General features: G+C 38.5%; 1 protein-coding gene across 1 annotated transcript in view; it reads left to right on the forward strand.

Annotated features, from left to right (window-relative positions):
* The window catches only part of LOC138068030 (uncharacterized), a 226,134-nt gene that overhangs the window by 14,485 nt on the left and 190,310 nt on the right, over nucleotides 1–21,339 (forward strand). The window contains exon 3 of the mRNA XM_068952550.1: nucleotides 18,950–19,124. Coding sequence (XP_068808651.1) covers nucleotides 18,950–19,124 — 175 coding nt within the window. The remainder of the gene's footprint in view (nucleotides 1–18,949; nucleotides 19,125–21,339) is intronic.

Raw genomic sequence — 21,339 nt, forward strand, 5'->3', positions numbered from 1 at the left:
AGGCTGTGCTGCAAATCATGTTGCAGGGCTGCGCACTTTAAAACAGCATATTTTGTTTCCCCATGTTTTCAGCAGGCACTAAGATGACTCTAAATCAAAACGCCTGTATCTAAGTCCCTAGGATGTGTTGATAGACTGAATTCCATGCCCACGTTTTGGAGTTTGTGACTGAGACTGAGATTTTTATCCAACCCTTCCTGAGCCTTAACAGAGGCCCAGTTTGAACTTGCTGCTTTGCCAGGCCTATCCCGTTACTTTTCTGTGGGTTTTCTCCTGTGGTAAATATAGAACAAAATTAGTAGTAACCCAGAAAGTGCTCTCTGTGCACAGCGCTCTGCTGGATTTTTGAACAGCTCTAATAAATATTCCCATTTTGGTCATCTAGTACATGTGAAATTTACTTTTGTGCTTTACTAGGTGTCATAATCACTTACCAGGTTAATCATCTGCAGTGATATCACTGCCAATGAGTAACACTTTAAGGCTATCTCTGGAGTTGATGACCTTGCAGTCACGGCATGCTCAGGAGATGCATTCTGGCAGGGGGAGAATTTGTCTCCTTTACTGTTTCTGTGGTTTTGCTGCTGCTTTTTCTATTTAGCATTAATATTGATTTATATTTCCCTCACCTGTATGTGATATGATATGCTGAAAGACAAAACTTACCTTTTAACGCTAGGTCACAAAGGATTCTTTCTTAAATGCCTGGAAAAATATAAATTATTTTTAATATTTACTTTCATAATGAAGTAATTATAGCCCATCCTTCTTTTATCTATCAATGAAAATGATGCACATTAGTTACAAAAGTATTAACAGTGCTTTGTTTACAAGGCTTTTTTCCTACAATATAATTTACATGTGTGATATGCTGAGGGAGATGTAATCTGAAGGTATGTTGTTTGCACACTAATGTTATGCAAAGCATTGAAAATTAAATTAGTAATGTGCTTCAGCATTATTGCCCATAACTTTATGACACAGACGAAAAAAAATTGTCAGCATGCAAAATAGTTAGAAGGGCTAGAGGATGCTCAAATAGGTAAAATGTGAAAACTGATAAAACAGTTGTGAACTAGCTTTGTGTCTTGGGATACAGACATCAGGGAGCAATGTTATCCACTTCATCATTCTTGCCCTCCAGTGTCTGATGTTTCTGATTTCTTCTTTATTGATTTCAACTAAAGAAAATATAGAAGAGTATAGAGGTGACCCATTTTGTTGACAGATACACGTGTTAGTCTTGTACTCCCAGCAAATAGTTTAGACATCAGGAATAATGGCTCATAGGCAAGAGATAAACACAATTTCCTGTGATTTCTAAACCCTTTTTAGTGGATCAGCAGGCAGAAGTTAAAGATACAGTCTGCTTTCATGGTTTCCATTGTTTGTTTATGATTAAATAGACTGAAAATTTAACAGGATATCAGCAATTACAAAAAAATTACTAAAATGACTGAGTTCTTGTTGCTTCAGGGACATGTGTCTGCAATGTTAACAAAACTCAGTGACAAACTAACTACCCTTCTTCACCACTGTGTGATTTTGGAAGCATGGTTGGTTTATGATAGGTTTGAGGTAAGTGCTGTCCTGAACAATGAGTAATTTCTTTATAGCAATGAAAAATGAATGTAAAATTTTGCTATTTAGATATGCTGGTATACTACAGCATCTACTTTCCATTGGGCTGGATGACTGATTCCAGGGTTACAGTCAATTTCGGCCGTGAGCACTAGTAAAGCACTTTTTGTTACATTCAAACGGAATCGGTAGCGCGTCTTTCCAAATCACAGTTATAAAATGCCAGTTGCTGTAATTGTGAGTCTATATGTAATATTTACCATCAAGGAAATAATTCTTACATTTGTTTCACACAGTGAGAAAGGTGATGAAAATAGTGAAGTCAAAATACTGAAACAGTCTGAAACAGTGAAGAACTGTTGCACAGTGGTGGTGGCATCATTCAGTTCAATTCATAAAACAATCATGCCCTCCTTTCATACCGCTTCCACTGTTTGCTTAGAAAAATGCTCTTTTCAGGTTAAGTTACAGCTTGGGAGATGCATGAAATCCCTTTTCCTTTATGCTCAGCTAGTCAATTCTCAAGCTAGTTACCGTGAAGCTGTGAATTATAAAACAAAAGGGAATTCCCAGCTTCAGGGAAAACAATCATGCTTTTTTCTTAGGAGAGAATGTGTGAGAGGTGTTGAGGGTATTTTCAGTGTGACATACTTCCAGGGCATGAAAATGTTGTATTTTGTTTTATTCCAGATTAGGACTGATGCTGATATATTCAAACTCATTGTCTTTTGTGACTGAAAGATCCTAATGGTTTACGGCTGGGATTTAGATTTATGCAGCAGGGTTGAGGCTATAAAGTCTCTGAGATGGCAGATAGGCCTGTCGTTCTCAGGCGATAGGTGGCAGGTAATGTGATGTCCAAACCCTTTCTACATGTCACTCCACAGCCTGCGCCAGTTCTAGTTCTGATCCTGGAAGACTTGCGTGGGTTGTGGGAAGTAAAGCTACTCTGATTATAAAAAGCTGTAAACACACAAGGGATTTATTAAAGATGAGCTGGATTTTCATATACTCATGTGCTTTTCAATGCACACTTATTTCTTACTCTTTCAGGTGGGCAATCTGCCTGTTTGTGTGCGTCTCCCACAATTTATTTTGCTTCGGGCTTATGGCTTGACTTTTGCCTTTTAACGCCAGTGGAAGACATTTACTATTCCTGCAAGGAAAGGCTATTCTCTTTGGAAAACAAACAACCTTGGCAAATCCAGCAGCTACCTGCCAAGTAGCTGAGATAGGATGCCAGTTGCTCCAGGGAAATTTCTAGTACCTTTTATTTGGAGAATTGGAAACAGATCCCTAAATGCAAGATAAAGGTAAGATTGAAACCTTTATAGCTTCACCTTAGCTTCTTCAGCTAAGGGCCTAACAAGGAACCAGCTACAAATCTTAGTCTTCAAATCTCCACAAACTTTTGTAAACCTTAAGCAGTAGATTTTCTATTGATACAGCACTCTTTCGTTGTTTTCATTAAAACGTGTTGCCCTCTGATTTGCCTATGTCAAAGTAAACCATATCTGGGAAATTAATTCATGATCTGTAAGAATGTGTTTTTCAGTCTCTAAAAATTTCCTTTGCCCTCTTATATAGAGGTTGAAAAGAAAAATATTATATGCAGAGATATAATACTAGAATTACAATGATCTATCTATCTGCTTAAGAGAAAAAAATCCATTAGAAAATATTTTAATTTTCTCTGTGAATGCAAGCGCAGTGTTAGCCTGGATGCACTAAGTCAAAGTTATATTTAAAAAAAATTAAAAAGAAAATTTTCACTAAAATGCAAAGTTCACCAAGGAAGCTTAATGAGGACCCTCTTTCCATTTGATTCTTTGACTGAGATACTTGCCCCCCCTTTTTTTTGTGAAATAAGGAAGGCTTTTGTGAAATAGGGATGTGTTGTTTTTTTTTTTTTTTTAAATAAAGACTAAGCATTTTCCAGTTCTCAAACTGGAGAAAAACAAGGAAAGCTTAGTTTTGCTACACATAAATAAATCCTGTAACAATCTTTATTTCCCATGGATAAGTTACTTAATTATCAGTACCTTCTGGGAAAAGACTGGAAGCCCACATTAAAATAGTGAATGAAGATGCAGGTTAAAATTAAGTTTATTTCTGTAAGTTTTTAAATGATCCTGCAAAAAGACAGTCTACAAGCCCTGATGATTAAGAGCTTGAACGGTATTTCAGTACCTTTACATCACACTCCTACCATCAAACCAAAGTGTTAATTTTTTTTCCATGTACGATTGTTTCTCTTGAACCAGAACTGATACCTGTCATTATGTATTTCAATTGCTAGTAGGTTTCTGTCTATAAATAGGAACCCTGAACACATTAATTTAGACACCTATTCTTGGTCTGGTTTTGAGACTGTGTACAACAAAGTTGGCTTTAAATGATTAACAAGTAGAGCAGCTTTAAAAGCATTTAATATACTTCTAATAATTATTATTTGTACTATTGTAGCTCAGTTAGATCTGAGAGCATTAACATAAGGATGCAAGCCATGTTGACTCATTAGTATATGATAGAACATTCATGGTACGTAGTCCTGCTGCAGCGAGAGCAGCGTTTAGTAGTGACTGGCAGCTAAAATGTCCAATGCTAGAACGCTCTTAGGGACTAGGTCTTTCTTATGAACCATTAGCTCCCCGGAAAAGAGATTTAAACTGAGAGGAGCAAAAGTGAAATTGTGTGTTTAATTGGGCTTTGGAATAATATATCTTCACCTTAGAAACCTTGAGGTGTATGACAAAAGCTTAAGTGAAGCTGAGATTTTGTTTTTGGTTCTTAATAGCTTATGTGTCACTTGCCTGACTTATTTTTCATTTCTGTTTTGTTTTGTTTTTTTTTTTTTGATCATTGTTCTTTTCCTATGCAGTAAGTGACTCTGGGCACTGTTTTTGTATTTTCTTTCTGTTTTCTCGCAAGTGCCTTTTAGCCCTAATCTTTTTATTTATATATGGCATAGCTGCTCTTTTATTTCTCTAGCCTTCCATTATAAGCATAGAAGGTCATTTATAAGGTATGATATATAGTTCAATTATAAGAGAATAAAAATTGTAGGAGTGAAATATATGAAAGAACATATCCCTTCATACTTCATGTAGTATTCATCAGTTTCTTGCAAAGAGTGAACTCTACTAGGTTTTGAAGAGCTGGGCAGAAATTTCCCAAAACTTTTGTGTCTCCTGTTGGCTATAGATCAAACTGCTATGCCCAAAATTAGGTTTATAACCCTAAATATTTTACAACTTCAATAACATGAAAACAAGTAGAAAACTTTTTTCCGTGCATATTTTTCTGTAACTTTCTTATTAAAGGATATGTTTCACACATAAGAGTTAAATCACCTGGACAAAATCACACTTCAGCTGAAAACTTTTCCTAAGAAATAGTTGCTTGGTTTAGGTCTTGAATGGGCAGTGTGTTCTATCTCACTAAGAATTTTGGAGGCACAAATTATTTGGATGTATTTTCTAAGATGGCTACTTCTAAGATGGCTTTGTGTGTACCCTTTGAGACACCAAGACATCTGTGAGTTGTTTTTTGTTTTGGTTTGGTTTTTTTCCAGAATTCAGTTTCAAGTACCTTTCAGAGAAACAGATGTAAAACACAAGGCTGATACTAAGTAAATTGTTAAAGCAAATCTTGTCATTTATTGGCTAAGGCTAGTATTTTTACCCTAGAAGGTCTGTAGCAATGGAACCCCCCAAAAATTCTTCAGATTCAGCTTCTTTATGACCTTTAGTAAATGCTTAAAACTATTAGTGAGTTCTGTGGGTTTTTCTGTCCCAGACTGTTTGGCTATGTCTGCGTTAGCAAGGAACGTGACCTCGTTGGAGCAGGTCTGTGAAACTCCTTTGCTGCTTTGTAGAGCTCATTGGGCCATGCAGAGAACCTGACATCCACACAAGGTGTGTGCATTCGGGATAGTTTTACTTTGGACTTGCTTAGTCTGTTCCCATGGGCTGAACACTCATTAGCAGTTGGAGCACTTTTTCCACTTCAGTTTCATCTGAAAGGAGTCTGGTTCATGGGTTGTGAGCCCTCTTCACAGGGCAAGACAAAGCATAGCAAGCAGGGATAATTCAGAGACGCACTTCAAAAACACACTTTAGGATAGGAGGTCCTGTGCCATGAAGCGGTGGAGTACGGTTCTCCTGTGCTGCTGCAGACTTATCCTTCTATCTGCATAATGGAGAAAATTAGGTTGAGAGTTCCAGCGTGAACATAATGTCGTGGCTCCGTCCCTAACCCAGTCTAGTCCTGAAGTTAAATTTGATTGGAGTGTGCATTGCATCTAATGATAAACCGATAAAAATTGCAAAAGTGAATACTATGAAACTGTAGGAGTACCTAAGTCATAGTACTTTCAGGAACTCACCATAGACCAGTTCAATTACATGCCATAATTTCAGTAGCTCTGCAAATAAACTAAAATTCAAGACCTTAGAGAATAAAGCTGATTACTTTCTCGTGATCATTTACATGAAAGTGTTAGTTTCCAAATATCTCTGATCGCACTGTTTCTCATTATTGCTGCATGCAAAGTGTACTGTGCCACTTACCCAGCAGGGTCATAGTCATAATATCCTTGCCGTGACTGGTGACATCTCTACCCAACAAATACAGTATTCCAATTCTTTTCATGCCTTTTTTGCTCTATTTTCTTCAGTGGTTATTTCTGGAATAAAAGTGATTGCCAGTCTCTGAGTGCTGTCAGAGTTCTGCTGGAAAATATATGTGTTCCTTCAATAAGTGATGCTTAGTAATGCATCTCTGCGTTCAGATAATTCTTTTATGTATTTTACATATATTTGCAATTTTATCTTTGAAGTCTAAGGAATGCTGTTCATTGAATTTTGGGTGCCACTGTAGATCAAAGTAATTTCTTTATGAACAAGCTTTTAATTTGGCAGTGAGTGAATGACTGACAGTGAACAAAAGAACATCTGAAAGTGTATTTGCAAAAGAGTTGTAAAAGTGAATAATTGAGAAGCTACAAAATTATCATATAGAAAATTATTAAAGGGCTTTTCCCACTCTTTTTCTGTCCTTGTAGTACTCTATAACCATCTATTAGATTTTAGCATATGCTTAGCTGTTATGATTAAAAGTATGAATGAGAATTTCAGAAGTGAGTATTCACTATTGCTGTAATTGTTCCTCTCGCAAACACTTTAAGAATTCCTACGCAGTGTGAACATATTAATAACAGTATAGAGAACGTTTGGAAAACCCAGTCTTTTATTTATTTAAATGTTGTTACTGAGTTGTGGAAGCTATTGTTTTGGGATAAGGATATAAGATATAAGGCATACAGGAAATAAGAAGCTTGTCCCTTCTTGCATTGCCAGCCAATGGATCAAGTAGAACTTCAGCAGCTGAGCCTGTGAAAAGGGTGAACCTGAGTATCTTATGGATACTCAAGCTGAGCTCTGCATACCCACTTGGGAACAGAAATTAGCAACCTGCTCTTACAGGGTTTAAGCTGCATGACTCTGAATAGTGCAGTGGTATATAGACACTGCAGGCTTGAGGAAGTGTGGACAGCACTGTCTTTCAAACAGAGTGCTTCTTCATGGCATACCAGCATAAACCTGTTGTTCATGCCTAAATGTCGCAATCAAGATTTCTGTGATTGTACGAAGATTCTTCAAATACTCGTGAGGTGTATTTCCATATCCTGCATTCTGGATTCACAGAAAGGAAGAGACTATGAGCAGTCACTTGGTGCTTCACCCTGTTCATCATGATGCAGAATCAGCTACAGCTGATCTTGGGAGAATTGATTCAGGGTGCTGATCTAGGGAGAGCTTGCTGGGGATGTGATGATTGGTGGCAGCCCTGGTGTAGTGACCCGGAAAGAGTGGAGCTCAGCATCCCAAGGGGAGTGAGTTAGGCAGCTATCAGAGGACTGAGCCTGGACTGCAGGTGAGCAGACTTCAGCTTAGTTAGAGGAGTAATACATGGGACCCCTTGAGAGGCAGCTCTGAAAGGTGAAGGAGCTCGGAAAAGCTGGCAGGACTTTAAGGACAACAGCCTCCAAGAGCAAGAATGGGCCAACTCAATACTCAGGAAAAGAAAGCAACCTGTAAGGAGACTGGCTGGGCTGAACAGGGGAACGCCTAGGTGAGCTCCAATGCAAAAAGGCAGTACACAGGAAGGAGAAGAGGCTTCTTGCAAGATTCAGGACTACCATTCCTTAATCCTCAACTTTTGAGGTGAATTCTACTAATTTGTGTTTCTGTATTATTCTGCTTTTAGACGTCCCTTGACTTATGTCACAACATAGCATTTTTCTTACTTAAACAATCCATTTCAATCTCTCTCTCTTTTTTAGTAGGTGACCTAAACTGTCACTCCTGATCTTGTGTTTGTACAGCTAATGTCCCTCCTCGTGTATTGTATTTTATATGTACCCAATTTTTCCCTCCAGTTTATGCAAATCCTCAGTTTGCAAAGATAATTTTGAATTCATATACTTGCAGCCCTTCCCAAGCTAATGGAGTCCTTAACTTTGGCAAGTACACGCTTAGTTCAGTCATTAGTATCGTTATTGAAAATGCTGGACAGATCCAGAGCCAGGAGAGCTTCAGCCGTTTGAGCCTCACTTGCCAGTAGCAAACTATTGAAAATTAGTTTGGGGGTATGGTTTTTCAGTCAGATTTTGCACTTAACTTTTTGCTATTTCACCTGGGCAGTGTGCTTGTGAAATGCTTATGATAATGTCAAGTGAGACAGTGTCAAAGCTTTCCTAAAATTAGAATATAAGATCTTTTTTTTCTCTCTCTTAAGCCTAGAAGATCCACTAGCCTGTTGAAGAGAGAAATCACACTGGTTTGACTTTTTTTGGTCTTGACAAATATACACTGTCTATAATTTTTGTCTATCATCTTCTACATGGTAACAAGTAGCTTGGTAAGTTATTGCAGAAATTTTGGGTGCATTGAAGTCAACTAACTGTTCCATTTCTCCTTCTCTCTCTCTCTCTGTCTTTTTTTCCAAGATAGGTATAATGTTCACCCATTTCCCATCTTCTGGCAACATTGCAAGTCCTCAGAAATAACTGTAAAGAACGTGAAAATTGCTTTTGCCAATTCTTTAAGTATCCTAGAACAAAACGGAGCATATCTCGATAATTTGGAAATAGCCCATTTATCAAAATACTACCTCACCTATTTTTTTCCCCATTCTAGACAGAATTCTTGCTCCATTGTGACGGGAATTTATAGTGAGATGTACCAGTTTGCAGCTGATAGCCTCAAAAGAAACACTAAACACTTTAGCTTTCCTGGCATTACCTGACAGATTTCCTTTTCTCTGAAAAGCAGAGCACTCTTAACCACTACTAATGTGATGACTTCTTGTCACATTTTTTGGTTGCATCTCATTTTGTGCCTTAACCTTTTGATTTTCTCCCAGCATGCTCATTTTATTCTTTTATATTCTTCCTTAGTTATCAGACATTTTCAATTTCTGTGTGTTTTCTCCTTGTATCTTCTGCATTTGTGGTCAGGTATATAAAGTGTATATTCATACTGGAGATTATGCCTCCAGTCTTTTTATCTCTGCCTGTCCTTTCTGAAAGAACTATATACCCTTTATATAAACATCCCAAATAAATGAACTATCTTTAAATTGTCTCTTATCCCCTTTAAATTATAATCTAGATCATCTCCATCTCTCTTGTTTATTCTGCATATTTCTTGGGGTAGCAATTAGCTGAGATATTCAGCAAATAAACTGCTCCCCCTTTTTTTTCTTATTCCTGCTCTACCTTCATTTTAAATAAATTTTTTAGATGCTACTCAGGTTATTATTTATGCCAAGACATCAGCTTTTGTCTCCCACCCTCCTTGATCCTAATTTAAAGCCCTTGCTCATGAAGTTAGCAAATGATTACTCAGTAATGTCTTATTTTTTTAAGTAGAAACAAATTTCATCCTTTGCTTATCATCATGCCATGCACCGAGTAGGTTTTGGCTTCTTCAGCCATCTACACAGCATTTGCTAATCTTCCAAATTCATCTATTCCCACCTTGAATTGTGAGGGACAGGGCTGACTCTAACCTGAGCCATTGATTTTTACCTCTCTCCACAGCCCCAATATTTGACATGATTCTGGTTCTTTCTAACAGTGTCACAGATCATCAGAAACAGGCGAATGTTGGGGCAACTAATTCTTGAAATTTTTTTCCTTTTCTTTTCTGTATCATTCTAGGCTTGGGCTTTTAGGAGCCAGCATCTTTCCCAAGATGTAACAACCATTTGGAATGCAATGTTCTCCATTAAATCCTGACGGAATTTGCAAGGCAGAAGCCCTTGGGTCTTGCACCCTTTGGACCATGCATCTTTCTTCCCCATGGTGGGGTACAGTCCTTGCTGTGGCCTGAACCAGAATCGTCAGCCTCATCACAAGTGCTGAGGACAGACCACTGCGGATTTAGAAGAAGTTCTGTATCTGTAGTTGTTATCAAGTTTCATTCATGTTTACAAGTCCATAGGAATAGAGCATATCATGTAATATGTCTTCATGTGACACTGTAAGGAGTAAATAGTCTTCCAATAGACTGTAGTAATTTGGAGTTTAGAGTTTTTCTGGATGCTCTAGGAATTAAAAGTTGGATTTCACTATTAGGCTTTCACCCCTTTTTTCTATTTGTTTTAGTATGCTGATTTGATTTCCTCAAAGCTACTTATAATAAGACTAATTCTAGAAGTAGTTTGTGGGTAGATAACTAGTATATTTAGAACTGCTTTATTTTCTTCTCACAATAATTACTAAATTCTTCTTTGCATCCTGTAGCAGTACTTGCAAAAGTTTGATTCATCAGACTTTGGAAGCTATTTTTGAAAAAGCTTTCTACCCTGTTTACTTTTCAGGATACCCACCGTTTTTCAGATTTCATTTCAGCTAACTTTTTATTCAAGTACTTAATATTCAGAAAAGGCACAGCTAAGGAGCCTGAGGCACTCCTTAGTAGGTTTAGTTTTACCGGTAAGTATGTATGATTAAATGACCCATAAGAAGGAAGCCAAAGATGCATAAACAAGTTTCCATTGAAAGAGTCAGGAGAGAATGAGACTAAGAAGTCAGCACTGCATTTTATACAGCTGCAGGAAATTTTTTTAAGTAGGCAAATGTATACACTACTTCTAGCTTCTTTTATTGATTATTGTTTTTATTTAGTATTTAAACAGCATGTTTGCCATTCATAAGGTTTATCTGGTCATTAATGTGTACCTCTTGACATCTGCAGGACACTTTAATGGAAAGCATCATTGACGCAACTGTTTCCTCAAGGTGTAAAATCTAGAGAAGGAGGAAAATGATTAGTCACAGTGACAGAGTGAACATATGGGAATTACTTTTTTGTGCATATCATTAAAAAAATCAATAAGATGAATATGTAGAGGTCAATACTATTTACTGTAGAAGAGCAAGGGAAAATAGAATGGCCATACTTTGCATTGCTTAGGTTTTTCTCTGTGATCTGATACTCTTGTGTGATGAAATGTTGAAAGGTCACCTTTACTGTTTAGTGTCTGTTCTCTTCCTTGTCCTAGCATGCCTCCACGCCTGGTACAGAATAATAGTCAGATGGCTTAGTTTTAAAATCACAAATTTAGCTTTATAAATTATATTCAGAAAGTGATTTTTTTTTTTGTCTGCAGTCTCTTTATCACCTTTAACATCTCCAAATGAAACTACATTTCTTGCACTTTACTTTGGATGATTCTAAGAATATAATTTTCCTGATCAGGGTTGTTGTCTAACTTAGCGTTATGAATAAAATCAAAAAAAATTTATTTCCAAATCTATTAACTATACAGCCTGGGCTGCATATAGAATCAGTAGTTCCTCTCTGAAGAAGACACTACCATAGAATCTAATACGTCCATGGCTAGCGTTACACTTAAGACATATTACAAAAGCAAGGAGATTAAATGTACCTGCTTATGTCCAGGTATTTCTATGTTTTGACAAGTACTTCCCATGTACCCAGCTGGCCATATACGTACAGGAATATCAGAGGCAAATATGCATGTCCATTGGCATGTGATTTGATTATGTGTATAGTTTCAGTAGGCTTTGATGGAAGATGGAAAGATGATCCCTTTAACCCTACTGGTAGTGACTGGTCCCATAAACCAATTGCCGTAAAGGTTGTAGGCTAATCTGCAGTTAATAACTGTAGCTATAGCTTTTTTTTTTTTTTTTGGGGGGGGGGGAACTTGTTGATTTAACATGAGAATACAAGCACTGATTTTGATACTGTCATAAGCAGTAAAACAGCTGGTATCTTGATATGCGAAAACAGTGAATACACATAATAAGAACAGAATATGATAAAGATAATCCAATAATCCACAAAAAATATTTTTAAATCCAGCTTTAAAGGTGAAGATTGTTTGTTGACTAGTAATAATCAAATGTTTTCATAATATATCTCTTGTAAAACCTTTCTCGAACTCGGAACTATGTGACAAGATCTTTTATGTCTGCAGAAGAATGAGATGCATATGCCATCGTGCAGGATGCTGAGATCTATTGATATTCTCACTACGTACGCTATTAGTTCAAAGGCATCTCTGTGACAGTGCTACAGGCACTGTAGGACTAGGCCCAAGAGTGACACGCCACTAGAGGGGCGTTCGGGATTCTTTCGGATTGTGCGGTTTGTTGCACTGAACTCGAGAGATCGTCGTTTGTCAGATCTAAGAATTTATTAAATCTAAGCAGTTCTACACATATGACGGACACTGGACAACACTAAACAATTAACAGCAGACAATCTACAAGTATAACAAAGCTAAGAAGTATAGTAAAGAATTAAAAAAACAGACTACACATATCACAGCTCTACGGTTAAGCCACAGAAGCACAGTACAATGACTGTTCTCTGATGCGCAGTATAATTGACTGCTCTTACCCTTTCCTTGTCCTTATGGGCCAGCCCTCCGGTATAGTTTTCCCCGATTATTCTTACCACACTTGAGCTGCACCAAGAGGATTCAGGTTCTCTCTGGCAGTTGGCATCAGGGGCGTCCCCGCTGATGGGTGGGCTGTCGGGTCAGCAGGCCAGTGAGCTCGAGTCCACACAGAGGTATGTGCCTTACTTCCTTTTATTCTTCCTGGACTTAGTTCATTATTCAGTCAATCAGTGCCAGATCATAGTTGGACAATGGAGCAGATGGCCTTAGGTGATAACAGTATGGATGCCAACAGGATGGTCAGTACGTTTAGCAGCTGTCACTGCACACGTTCCACAGCTATCAGTACGCACATTCACAGCTATCAGTACGAAATTCCAAGGTACCTAGATGTTTACAGTGTGAGTCTGTGGTGTCACTTCTCCTTTGCTGACTAGGTTTGCTCTGCACCTATGAGGCTATGGCAGCCCCACACTGTGGTGTCTCTGGCCGTGGTGCACCCATGGTTCCTCAACTCTTGGGGAGCACCCCAGAGCAAACCCCTCTTCTATGGGCTGCACCATCCTGAGCCCCACGCTTGCCTGTGTGGCGCCTATCACCAAGTTAATTAGCAAATCTTATTTCTGTATGTGATTTAGCATATATATGAATTACTTACACTATACATCCCGTTTTCTTCTCTCTGCAGAACATTAATGTAAAGTTTGGTGTTTTTTTTAACTCCTGCAGTATTTTTGCTACAGCAATGTGGGAAGAAAGTTCTACCCAGGCTCTTCTCCATCCCAGATGAGCTACAAATGGGTTCTAAAGGCAGTATTTTTTTATGGATTGTTCGTCTGCAATGCTGTAATGATATACACTGATAACTTGGGTTTGCTTGGCCAACTGTAGAGAGCAGGAGGGAGAGAGGTTAATACTGCATCCTGGTGCCCTCTCTGCTTCTCACTAGCCTTTGGCCACCTGCTTTGAGCTCAGCCAGATTGTAACAACCTAGCTTTCAAGCTCTTGCTCCTCTCCACTGTGTTTTGGCTGCAAGCACTATTATAAAGGTTGCCGTGCTGTCTAAATTTGAGATTTTGAGGTGTACTGTGATTTAGTTTTCTGTGATTTTTTTCCCCCCTCCCTTGAGCTATATGGTTTTTCCTCCTCTTTTCCCTTTTACTGCTTTCATGTTTCTTGAAGGATCCATAACAATACTTAGATTTTGTCTTCATGAGGCCTCTAGCTTCCCGTATGGAGTCTACTGCTTTAATTTGTTATGTTTATGGCACCTTTTCCTATACAGTGACTAGGAAGAGTTACAGTTCTTCATCCCATCAAGTAACAATGCATCAGCTGAGCCAGAGTAACTGTCTTTGTGTGTGAGCATTATGAACTGAAGCATGAAATAAAAAGAAGGCAGGCTGGGACCAGGAAAAAGCTTACAGTCGATTACTGAAGCTCAGCTCACTATTAACTTCTTAAGCTGCAGCCACTTTACTGTGTGTCTGAGCTTTCATTTGCCTTCAGGAGGGAATTCACAGCAGGGGTTCACACTGCCATGGTAGGTGCAAGCGCTGGCGGTGGAGGTGGGTGTTAATATTGGGAATGGCAGCTCCTAGCTCTGTGGTAGACCATTCCGCAGCTCTGAAGTGGCTTGCAAACAGCTCTGTGGGACGAGATGCTCCCAAGCCCGACAGAGACATTGCGGACAAGAGCATGCTTTAATTTCCGGTCCTCTCACAGATTCAAAGGCCTGACTCTAGGCAGCCAGAAGGTGTCTACATTAAGATTACAGTTCACAGCATTGACTTCTCTCCCGAAGTAGGTGCCTTTTGGAAATGGAGCATAGCACTTTTTTTTATTTTAAAGATGCTAAAATTCTATTGTGGATCTGGGTCAACAGTAGAACAGCAATGTTGTACAGATAAAGGAAATATTTACAGTGCAAATAAAACATATACAGACAAATATTTCCATGATCTTTAAGATATCAAATTCCCTTCATGTAGCCATCCTTCGTTAATAGGAACTAATAGGGAAAGCCTCACTTTTTATGACTAATTTACAAACTTACAGACACAGCAGACCTCTTTAGCCTTGAAGTCACAGAAAATGTATTATAAAAGTGACAGAGGTTCAGACCAAATTCTGAATCCTTCATAAATGCAATGTAAAGCTTTGAAAGTCTGGATTTCTTTTTTGTCTCTAATGAGAACTCATCTTGTTAAAAATTAACACCTTTTTATTATATCTAATTTACTTATAAATCTTATTGCCACTCATTATCAACTTTCACGGACATCTCGATCAACCTGATGATTAGCTCTATTTTATGCAGGCTATTCTTTTCCCACTGATTTTAATTCTACCTTAATGACTTTCTTTTTTTCTTTGAAAATTCGTTCAAATTTTGATACTTTCTCATTGTTTCATGCGTCATTGTTTAATACCTTTAAACTTTACTACTTTTGTAGGTTTCACATAGGTGTGTTTATTACATCTATGCTGTGTTTATTGAAAGCAAAATCTTCTAAACTGTACAAACAGTTTAGCATCCAAGAATGTTTTTTGTAAAAGGTTTTTTATTACCTTCCACATGGGTTTAAATATAAATAGCTAGAGCTGCATTTTACACCTCACTATCATCCTTCTGCCAAGCAAAGGGGGCCTTAACAGTGACAGAGTAATCAATGGAGGTCAACCCTATCATGTGACTGGATATTAAACTCGATAATCCTGACCAGGTGAAATGACTAAAGGCAAGCGGTAAAGTCCATCTATTCCGCAGCATTCTTGTGTGTCAAAAATTATTAGAAATATGTGCTGGGAAGATTTTCCATAGAGTCTGAAAATGAAGTCATTATTTTACCTCATTATCTATTGCTTGAAGGGATGATGTTACTCTCTGACACATCATGTGCACTGAAGACTAATAATGAAATATATTAAAAAAAAAAGAGAGAGAGATCTTTTAGTAAATGTTACGTTATCTTGCAAATAGAATTCATTCTTATTCTGCACAGGTTCTTCCCATACCGCTATATGGCATGCCATGTCTCAGTCCTTCCTATCATAAGGTGTTTCTGACTGTCAGGCAAATAATCGGGTAGGGGTTTCCCCTTCTTCCTGTTTATATATTGCACTCTACTTTGTCATGTTCTTAAAAGTGCAAATTTCAACCTATTTAAAGCGAGTTGAGCACTGTTTCCTGTCATAGATTGTGCAGATTCTTTCTTTTTGCTGCAGTGGTATCAAACAAAAAGTAGCACCATCTCTCTCCATGCATTTGTTCTTAATGAATGGCAATTCAGTGAGGAACAGCGTTTGCCCCACTGAGCCGAGCTGCAGCAATGTGAAGCGCTACTGCTATTGGCAAGACAAAATCTCCGTGAGGGCAAACATCTTGCTTGTTTTTCACAGATGTGTGCTCTGAGAAAGGAACCTCACCTGGTTCACAAAGCACTACAAACAAAATAAAGCAATCTAGAGATTGTGTTTGTGAACAGGTTAAAGAAGCAATAGCAAAATGTGTTGCTCTTCTTAATTCATTTTAATAAATCTATGCTTAATGAGATTTTTATCTTAATTTGCCATAGGTCAACTTAGTCTTAGGGACATTTCAAGTAAGCTATTTTAACGACAGGTAGGCATTTAACATGTACATTCGTTCAGGCACTCTCCAGAATGCCCTTGCTTTGAAATGCAGCCAGCTTGTTTTATCCAGTAGTGGCTTGTTTTAGCATGTGCATCTTCCAAACTCCTGTCAGTTATAACAAATGGTACAGTTACTTGTTTGTTTAATTTTGTTATTGTTTTTGTACTGTACAGAATCAGCGGTAGACAATTATTTTAAGGGAAAACAGAAGTCATTCATTCTCACTGCTCCCATGGCATGATAGGGTTCCTTTATGCACTGTTGTTGTTATTGTACTTGGATGGGATAGTAATCAAATAATAATCATAATACAAGCTTTCTGTAGAAAACCTAGAAACCTTGAAGACCCTATTCTCTGTTAGCTAAGGAAATAGTTCTAATATTTATTCCTCTCTCAGCTTGCACGAGCAATATGATGTTGAAATTGTCTCCTATGATGGATCCCCACAGGCAAGGACACTCTGCAGCTTCAAAATGCTTTTTGTCCCTGTTGCCACAGGTAGATTTTGCTCCAGGAGCTTGCCAAGCATGTGAAAGCATGGAAAGTGTTGGTTGGTCTGGTCTCCAAAAAGCACTTTCTGACTGCTCCCTTACTCCTCCTGACCTTCTTTTCAGACAGAGGGTGGCAGAGTCCTGGGCTTATGGATTCCCCCAATTGAATAAAAGTGAGATATCTAGATGTCTTTACTACCTATGTGACATGAAAGGATATGCTTCTATTACCGTTTTCACTTGGAAGTGAAGTAAAAGTCAAATGTTTTGAATTTAACAAACATCCCTGCTGAAAATACTTACCATTCACTGACCTGTGGGTCATTGCTGTCTAGACTGCTTCAGGCACCAGGCTCTCTGAAGGCATCCCTGGCTGATGCTGCCATTTAAACTGTAGACCTTTCTGAGAGTTGTCTCTTTCTCCCCCCCCCCCCTTTTTTTTAATTGAAGAAATTTTGTTATTCTGTGGGAGGAATTGGAATTATTAGTTTAATACTCCCTGCTTTTAGATAAATGGTCTCTAGTTGATCATTCTGTTTTCCTTTGGATGAGTCTTCCACTCGAATGAGACTTTATAAAATTTCATGGTAGCCTTCTTGAGCACTACTTTTCACCAGTGTTTACATGAATAATAATAGCAAATAAAATCACTTTTTGAAATCAGATCACTGATTACACCCATGATAGCACCCTGTAGTGAAGCACACTTGAATACCAGTGATTTCTTACTGAGCGCTCTGGCTAGCCAACAAAACAATATAAACTGTTGGGCCACTGTATGGGGATACATTGATGGATTGAATATAGTGGCACCACTTTGCCTTTAAATGCTACACAAGCTCAGTTATAAAAAACTGCAGTGTTTTAGAAATGATATCTTATTGTCTAACAGAAAATAGACTGCAAGATTTGCAAATCCTATCCTACTAGGACCACACATTAAACAATATTTAAAATAAGGTTTGAATATATAGAGAGTTTTTGAGCAAAGTGAGTGTCATAATTTAAGCATGTTATCTTGAGGCAATTATACGATGCTTAATTTGATAATGATGTACAGTATGTACAGTATGACTAGCAGTTATATAAAAGATCAGCTGAAATTAAAACTTAGTTGTATGCATAATAAAGCCATGACATTGGCATTAAATAAGCTCACCATCATGTTCTGATCATGTAATTGGCATTTATTCAGAAATGTAATTCTCTGAAATGACTTGACTGTATTCATTATTGCCAGTTAGACACTTCTCAATGTTTTTATCAGCCAGATTTAGAACGCTAAATGGGAGTACAGGTGTTGGAATTTACTCCTAAATCAGCTTGCACTTTAGTATTTTCATACTTCGAGCGTTCCTGAACTTAGGTTCTCTCCTGAACCTTGTTTTCAAAACCCGTTGCCCCCTGAAGTTAACTGTGTGTCAGCAAAGCTAGACAAGCTTGTTCTTATCTATTCATACAATTAAAATGAACTAATCTAAAGCTGCCTTATTTAAAATACTGTTGTTCTCAGGTCATTTCAAGTGGGTTTTAACTATGAATTGCTTTACTGCTGTGCATATTTGTCTCGAGACAGCACCTATCTCTGAACTTACAACTTCAGAAATTGGCTAATGACTACTCAAGCCCTTAAAAAACCTCGTTGGCAGAATTCTAAATTAAATGTTCATAGGTAGCTGAAAATTAGCAGCATACGCCTCCCCACGGCCATGCAAAGGACGATGAAATTTAGTACTTCACTGTGGACTAAGAAAAAGTGACTGAAAAGTTTGCTCTTAGTTCTTCCAGGCAGAGCATCTCTGTGCTGCTAGCTAAATATCCATTTACCCTTTGAACTCTGAAGTAAATAATCATTCGCCCTCTGAGACATCCCTGACAAACACCAACTGCTTTATAACGCTGCAGAATGACATTTATCAAGCAGTTGTGGATTATTAGCTGTGCCTCTCCTTATTGGAAAAGGAAAGGCAACTGTCTGTTTTCTATCTGGTGATGGTAAGGTTTTGAAACATTGTGCAAGTTTTGGGGACAAAAGGAACAATGTAAGAAAAACTGTGTGACTGATTTCAGATGTGGGTCTCAGAAGTGCATTAGTCTTATTGGCCTTGGCAGAAAGTGCACTTTATTCATTATTGGTATGTTCCCAGTGGTGAGATCAGTAGAGGAGGTTGTAAGGTAAGATAACCCAGATGTTCAAAAACCTGAAAGGATCTCAGCCCAGTCCACACTGGGGATACTGCTGTTACTAGGAAATCTGTGACAGGTGACTTCTGTTGTTCCAATTTTGCCTTGTTTCAGTTCAGCCTGGGTTTTACCTTTCAGGAGACACTGGGATCCCTTCCTATGATGCTAAGAGAACTGCAGTTTGGCAGCACAGAGGAAGTTCTGAAGATCCGGAAGCAGAAGCATGCCAGTGTTGCTCTCAGTTCTGCAAGGGAGAAAGCCACGCATCTCCTGTTTGGTGCAACTAGCGGTGAGGAGGAGCTGTGAAAGCAGCAAAGTCTGGGATTAATGCACTAGAGGGAAGAGAAAATAAATCCAAGTCAAAGCTATTTACGCCCTAGAATCAATTAACTTCAGGTAACATGCATGTGTCACACCATCTCATAAATTGTTAGAGACAAAGGCTATCTACTCTTCCAGGGTTTATGCAATGCTTGTTACAGGTCCACGTTCTGGGTTAGTCCTTGGAGAAAACCATAACAAATTGTATCATCAGAGAATAGATGTGGAAGTGCATGCCATGCAAATGGAAGTCCATTTTCAGGAGTGAGGCACCAAAATTACTATACCTTGGAAGAAAAATAGATGTTCTTGTGTGAATATGTAATGCTAATATTGCTAAATAGTAGCAGAAAGTCAAAATACCTATAAGGCTCCAATAAGGTTCAGTGCTTGAGCAGAAGATGACCTAGGCATTATTAATTTCATTCATCTGCTATGGTTTTTCTTCCCTGCTTATAAAAGAAAAATCTAGGAGTAAAATTTCCACAGTGGCAACCTCATTTAGAGTGTTGTGGTGCATGTATTCCTCCCCGATTGAACTCAAGTAGAATCAAGTAGGAAAAAGGGGGCCAATTTGCTTGTGTTCAGTTTAAAGAGGATGCTCTGGCTGCATTTTGCTGCATCCTTGCATGAGCCTCCCTTTGGTATATATCGGTCTTTCTGTTACGAAATTGAACTATAGTCAGTGTGTCGGTACCAAACGTTATTGCAACCCATTGAAGTTCAATGGAAATGTAAAATAGAGACTGCAAATCATGTCATTTAAGAAAACTTTCCATAAGTGTACTATGGGTGAGGTGGTAGTTCTGCATGGTACTAAGGAGTCAGAATTGGAGCCGTCATCATCTTGTTTAATATCTCAAGCTGTTGTTATCTGTAGTCCGTTTGGTAGTCACACAGGCATACTTGCTTTAAGGAAAGTGGCCAAGTGAAAGTATTGCTTTGCCATACTTCCGTTCTGACAATATTTTCTTTGAAGAGTTTTAGGTCCATCATGCATGGATGCTTAAAATTCATTCTCTGCGCCGGTGATATGTGCCTTTCACCGTTTCTATAATAATCCACCTGAACATAGCTTTAAATGTTCTAAAATTTGAATTTAAAAAAAAATTCAATGCTCATATGCCTAAGAAGAATAACCAGATTTAAAAATTGAGTTCCTAGAATATTCCCTGCATTGAACATGTTCCAGCACTGTGCAAGTCCTGCACAGGACTTGTCTTGTCAGCAAAGCTCACTCTTGTTGCAAACTGCCTGGGGTCTGAGCTGCTGTCGTGTGAGCACAGGAGTTTATTTTTCTCAGAACCACGTGGCGGTGATGCCGATTTCCAGGTACCAGAAAAAGAAGTTGTATGAGGCAGTTGCTGAGGAGGCAAAGACATGATGTCTGCCTCTGAGAAAGGGACCTGGGGAGAGACTGGGACTGCGCTCGCTGAGAGCCGGGGTGGCAGTACTGTGGTGTGGAGACAGGCAGGGCTGGGGACTGAGAGCTGCGGGAAGGCAGAAGGTGAGAGCCGTGAAGGCAGCAGGTGGCATCCTGAGCCAGGAGAGTACAGCTAGCAGGTTTGCCCTGATCTTGCTATTACAACCTTACTCATAACGTGTCCGGGCAAGGAGGCTTATCAAGGTTTCATTGCCAGCCTTAATATGTCTAACTTCTTTAATGTTGTAACTTTAATAATCATCTTTTAAATATAAGCCAATGTAATGTGGACCAATGCTTTATATACATTTCCAGAAGTAATATTGCAGAATAAGCAAATGAACTGATATGCACCAGTGTTGTTCTCTTGAAAGATAATTTATGTATCTAGTGATTCCCTTATGAATTCCTATCTGCAGATTAAACACAAGGGTTTAAGGTATTAATTAATTTTAAGTATTCGACTCCATCTATTTAATTAGAGGGTAACCTAGTACCTGTCTTCTCTTCGTGCCAAAGCTTGCGTATTATTCTTGATTAAAATCTGCCATTTAGAAATCATTGCTGTGCTTAGAGATCCTGTGTCAGCGCTGCTGGTGTTCTGAGACTCGGCGCATCCCAAGCGGATATGTCTCAGTGCACGCCGTCTCATTTTGTTTTCCTGTCAGGAGTATTGCCTCTCAAAACCAGCATTTCTGAGAACAGCATTGCAGTTTGACTGCTGCCATCTAATTAGTGGAGCTGCAGCACCTGTATTAAA

This window comes from Struthio camelus, chromosome 8 (assembly GCF_040807025.1).
Source record: "Struthio camelus isolate bStrCam1 chromosome 8, bStrCam1.hap1, whole genome shotgun sequence".
Classification (NCBI taxonomy): Eukaryota; Metazoa; Chordata; class Aves; order Struthioniformes; family Struthionidae; genus Struthio; species Struthio camelus.